The following is a 5,739-nucleotide window of genomic DNA, read 5'->3' as shown; positions in this document are numbered from 1 at the left end:
CCCTATGCAGTCTTAATGGGAAACGCCCCACTTCAGGACAGAACTTTCCTATTTTTCTGGCTTATTCACTACCCTAACTCCTAACTTGATGGGACAAAGCTTTTTATAGGAATCACGTAAGCACAAAATTTGGTAAGGTGAGAAGAAAAAAAAAAAAAGAAAGAAAACAAAACATTAAGACACTATAGTTAGTAATGCAACGCTTCTGCAACACAACACTTAATTTTATCACTCCCAGGAAGCACAGTACTTTGTGATTTCACCTCAAAGATTAAAAAGAAAATCTTCTCAATTCTAGGCTCTCATACAAAGCCTCAAAGAAAATCTCTCCCTGCTCCACTCCCACCTCCCTAGTATATCTAGAGCTTAGAAACCACTTGAATCTACCCACCAGTGTAGGAGAAAAAGACTCGTGCATAGGCATTATTGCTGCTGCTAAGTCCAACTCTGTGCGACCCCATAGACGGCAGCCCACCAGGCTCCCCCGTCCCTGAGATTCTCCAGGCAAGAACACTGGAGTGGGTTGCCATTTCCTTCTCTAATGCATGAAAGTGAAAAGTGAAAGTGAAGTCGCTCAGTCCTGTCTGACTCTTAGCGACCCCATGGACTGCAGTCCACCAGGCTCCTCCATCCACAGGATTTTCCAGGCAAGAGTACTGGAGTGGGTTGCCATTGCCTTCTCCTTCTCAACCCCAGTACTACTGATATTTTCAACAGGATCATTGTTTGTTATATATTTGATTTGATATATATTTTGATTTGTTATATATTTGACTTTATATATATATATTATCTGATAATAATTTCAACAGGATAATTATTTGAAGGCTATTCCGTGTATTGTAGGATGTTTAACAGCATCTCTGGCCTTCTACTAGTATCATTCTATACTCTAGGATCCTAGTGATAGTCTAGTACCACCACTCTTCTCATACCCAATTCTGACAAATGAAAATGTTTCCAGACATTGCCAATTGTCCCTAGGGAGTAAAATGGTTCCAAGTCACAAACCACTGTCCTACAGAATAAAAATAAATTACAGAAATACAGAAGAAAAAAAAAGAGGACATTTCTCACAGCCATATTTAAAGAGGTTTTAAACCTTCCAGGAGGATCTTTCTATCCAGATCATTTAGACAATTTTCCTTTATAAGAAACTTAGAAACTGCAGCACTGTATTCATCATTTCAGGTCTGATCTCTCACCATTGACTTCACCATGCCTGTTCTCCTTTTGAAGGTCAGCTTGTAATAATTTCAGTTTCCTTCGAATCTCAGTCAGAATATCTATTTTCTTCTCCAAAATGGACAATAACTGGGCAATGCAAAAGTCAACATTGCAGTTTACTTCATCAGATGTATCCTGGATTTTATTATCTGGCCATTGGCTTGCTTCCTTCCAGGAAATTGTTGTATCCACTAATGGAGAGGACAGCACTTTGATTTCTTCAGTCTCTTTCTCCTCCTCACTCTGTAGGCAAGGTATTCTAATAAATTCATCCCCCTGAAGGGACATTTCTGAATTTCTAATGTGATTTTCCAACACCCTTGGCATTTCACGTTCAGCAGGATAAAGACAACGATGGCGAGGCCTTAAATTTAGAGTTATTTCTTTTACTCTATTTGCATATCTTAAAGTGTTGAGGGTATTTTCACAAGAGGCCATCCCTGGAGAGATAGTAGCAATCATGCAAGTGGAGGAGTTCTGGCCTATAAAGGAGTCCCGGAGCACCTGTGTGAGCTTGCTGGCTCTGAATGGGGTATGAGACTTGTTCTGACCCAAAGCTCGGATGCATTCTTTGAGTGCCAGGAGACTCTTATTAATCTCTGCTCCTTCCAGCTGTCTTTTCCGGTTGGCCTTGGCAGTATCTGCTCCTCTTTCATTCCCAGCTAAGTCAACAAGGGAAAACTTGCCATGCAGTTTCCCTCGAGACTTTAAAATGATCTGGAACACTGCGTGGCTCCTGGAAGAGTGGGCATTGACTGATGTCTGTCCTGAAGTCCGGCAACTGTTCCCTAGTTCCACGAGGTTCAGCATGTCTTCCACACAACACACTTCCTGCTCCTGCAGCCCGACTACCTGGATTTGTTGACTGCCATCCTCAAGGACTTGCAGCTTCTTCTTCCAGTTCAACAAGTCATACACCTTTCCCCCATAAATCTCAAAAAACGTCCCATAGACTTTGAGGTTCAGCTTCTCATAAGCGGAAGTTTTCAGTAAGAGGAAAACATCCTGCGCCACCATGGCGTAAATGCCTTTAGAACAATCTTGGTCTCTTCCCGAAAAGCCTCCGCCCATAGTGTGCGTTTTCCCGCTGCCTGTCTGTCCATAGGCAAAGCAGGTGGCCATGCCATGGCGGAAGATGGACTCAACCAACGGCTGGGCAGTAAATTGATACACCAACTCGTTGGAGGCGGTGTCGTCAAAAGCGTGGTCGAAGCAAAAGGTCTGGTTCTCCAGGTAGCGAGTGAGGTCCACCTTCTGCTTGGACTCGTGCACCATGACCACGTTGTCCGAGGGGATGGTGACGATATCTAGGTCCTCCCGCGTGGCCTCCTGCCTGTTGAGAGGCCGCTTCCTCACACAGACGCAGATGCGGCGGCCGTCCCGCGGCTCAGGGCCGGAAATCCGGCCCCCGCGCAGGCGCCGGCGGCACTCCTCGATCAGGCGCCGGATCTCATAGTGGGCATTTCCAGTATCTGCGTCCCGGGCGCGCTGGGCGCGAATCTCGCGGTGCAGCCGTCGGCGCCTCTCGCGCTGCTTCTGCAGTTTCTCAATTTCTCGTAGGCAGGCAGATTTCCGCTGTGTCATCAGGCAAGGGCTGCTGGGAACTCTCACGGCCAGGCTGTCCCCCGAGGGCGTTTCGTTTCTCTGGGGGATCTTCCCAGCCCACCGCGCGGCTGTTCGCTGGTCCCCGATAACGGAAGGGGGCGCCAGAGACACGGAGCGCGAAGCCCTGCCCTGCGCGGCAGGCCCAGCCAAGGCCAGAGCTGGATTCAGCAGGAATATGGTCTCTAAAGCAACCTTTTTGCCTTTTTTGACTCCTTTTTCGGCCCACTCTACCGTGACCCAAGCGTTGTCCCGTCTGACCTCTGTGACCACTGCGAGATGGATTCTCCCGTCGGTGCGCTGGATCGCCACGCTGATGCCCGCTTGGAGGTGTCCGAAATGCGGCTTCACAGGTGTCAAGGACGAGAGGCGCGGGGTAAGAGGGCGGAATAACTGGCTGGCCATAGCGCGTGATGGAGGTGTCAGGGCTCGCCCCCTGCCTTGTGGTTGGAGCAGCAGGACCGGAGCCCAGATCAGTCTGAAGCTCCCAGAGTACTGAGTGCGCGCCTGGTTTGCACCTGCCTTTGTGAGCACTAGGCCTTGGCCTGGAGCCATTTGCGTCACAAAGGGATGGGGAGAAAAGGCAGCGGAGCCTGGGACATCTAGTGGAGAGTGCCGGGGTGGGGGGTGGAAATCACTTCTCTCATGATGCTAGGTGCTAGGTGCAGAAGCAGCTGGAATAGAGCAATTGCCCTCTGTCACTGAGACTATAGCACTAAGAATTGGGAGTAGGGTGTGTATTCCACGGATATTTGTGCCTACGATTCAAAAATATCCATTTTCTCCTGCAGTCTTGACCTGCAATCTCAAAGCTAAGTGCTTTGAGTTTGAGATCCAGTGAATGTTACCTTTAGCTTCACAACCTTCCAGTGAACAGTGGGAACAAGGAAGGTAGAGCTGTTTGCAAATTACAGTCTTCAAGGAGAGGATCCCAGACAGATTTCCTCAGACTTGGCATCTTTCTTCTGCTTCACAACTTAACAATCACAACTTAAAGTTATTCCTTTTTAATGGGATTTCTCATTACAAAATCAAAATGAGTTGACTGGAATGGGTTCTGGTGGTAATTTGCTAATATGAAACTTCCTTTGGTGCAGCATCTGGGTTTGCAAACGTAAGATGTTTATCACATTCTGAGTGGTTCTGACAGCTATAAAGTGAGTTGTACTCATTGCAGTCACCAGTATTTTTTAGATTATTTCAGTAATTAACTTTCCAAACTCCTTCAGTAATTACACTTCTGGCCTCATTATCCATAATTTGGCAAGGAGTGGTGTTTGGTGGAAAGAGGTACTTCATCTTATACCCACTCCTTACCCTACAGTGTATATGTGTCCTTGAGGAGTTGTGGGTGGGCCAAGGGGGGCTTGTGGAATGGGAGATGGGAAGGCAGCTAAAATGCTCAGAGGCAGTATATTCTGGCAAGGTTGCAATTTTTTTTTTTTCTACAAAAAACAACAAAATTTACATCAACTGCCAGGAAGGCCAAGAGGATTAAGGTGACACTTTGTGTTGAACTTTCTTTTCCCCCAAGTGCCACATTGCCTTTTGGGCCCTGAGTGGGGGGAGGGGGGTGTTGGTAATTGCATGGACAGTTTCATAGTAGCATGAAGTGGCCTTACAACTCTCCCTGGGACCTAGTAACATATGGAAATAAGTTCCTATAAACTGATTTTTTTTTAAGTGGAAATTTTTTGAAAAGAAATTTATTTTAAAAAAGAAGTTGCAGGGGAGTGGTATTGGATAAGTTGGGTAATTATCTCCCTTCAGGTAGATAGTGAATGTCAATGAAAGGATGGGAGAGAGGGTTTTACCTAGTCACGATTTTATGATTATTAGTTTTATTTGCCCAATTATTGATATATAAAGTTATGCTTTAAATCATTTTTCTTTTTTGGTCTAAAGGACTTTAGTGAAATGTTTAATCTCTCTTTTTTATTAATTTAAATTATTATTTTTGGAATACTGCTGCTTTAGAGTGCTTAATAGTTGTTTTTTTTTTTTTTTAATCTTTACTTTTGAAAAAGCTAGACCTCTCTCAAAATTATGAAATCTAGAGCTTCTCTCAGTTAGCTCTATTTTTACAACTAAACCAGTAGCTTTGCAGATGGCTAGGTCTGTGGGGAGGTGCACAAATCAGAGACTAAAGTTTAATTTGCTGTCAAGCATACCCATAAAGTTCTTTTTAGCCATTTCAGGGGTTTTCCCCCTCAGTTCTCTTCTCTCTTAAATAGTTTCCTTTGGGTATCTCATTTGTTACCACAATTTAATTTTTTTTAATTTGGAGATTCATATATATATATATATATATATATATAGAGAGAGAGAGAGAGAGAGAGAGAGAGAGAGAAGAAAGGAGAGAGACATACCTCTTAGGTGTTTTGAATTTCCCTTAGTCACTTTAGCATCTAACCACTAACAGAAGTGTGAAATAGACATTTGACTTCTTCTTCCTCTTCAGCCCATGCTGATTTGCAGTTAGGTAGTCCTTGCCCAGTCTCTAGAAGTCTTCTGTAACTGGCATCTTTTAGTCTCCCAGCCAATTATTGTATCATCTTATTTCCATGGGCAATTTCATCCAGTGAGGAACTCAACCTATTTCTCACATTGCCCCTAGAGTTAATTTAATTACTTGCTTACAGATGTTTTAGTAGCTCTCTATCGTCTTAATACAATACACATTCCAGAAGAGGGAACGTCATGCAGTATGCCATCTTGCAGTACTTTTTCGTCCTCAAACTTTCCCACTGTCCACAGGTAGTCTAAAGTTGAGCAATACTGAGGATCTCGAGGTTCTTCAAGCATGACATTTTCTTTCAAATTACTAATGTCTAGTCCAGTGGTTCTCAGTATTATGGTACATGAAACTCACCTACAGAGCTTGTTAGAACACAGATTGTTGGGCCCCAT

At 44.4% G+C, this 5,739-nt stretch overlaps 1 protein-coding gene across 1 annotated transcript; it reads right to left on the bottom strand.

Annotated features, from left to right (window-relative positions):
* Positions 1 to 1,073: 1,073 nt before the first annotated feature.
* On the bottom strand, positions 1,074 to 3,311 carry KIF2B (kinesin family member 2B). The gene is given in 1 exon segment (NM_001101181.1): positions 1,074 to 3,311. A coding segment is annotated over 1 exon segment (2,052 nt). The 5' UTR covers positions 3,235 to 3,311; the 3' UTR covers positions 1,074 to 1,182.
* Between the last annotated feature and the right edge of the window lie 2,428 nt (positions 3,312 to 5,739).

The sequence above is a fragment of the Bos taurus genome, chromosome 19 (genome assembly GCF_002263795.3).
Source record: "Bos taurus isolate L1 Dominette 01449 registration number 42190680 breed Hereford chromosome 19, ARS-UCD2.0, whole genome shotgun sequence".
NCBI lineage: Eukaryota > Metazoa > Chordata > Mammalia > Artiodactyla > Bovidae > Bos > Bos taurus.
Note: the sequence above shows the minus strand (reverse complement) of the source record. Positions and strands in the feature narration are given on the sequence as shown.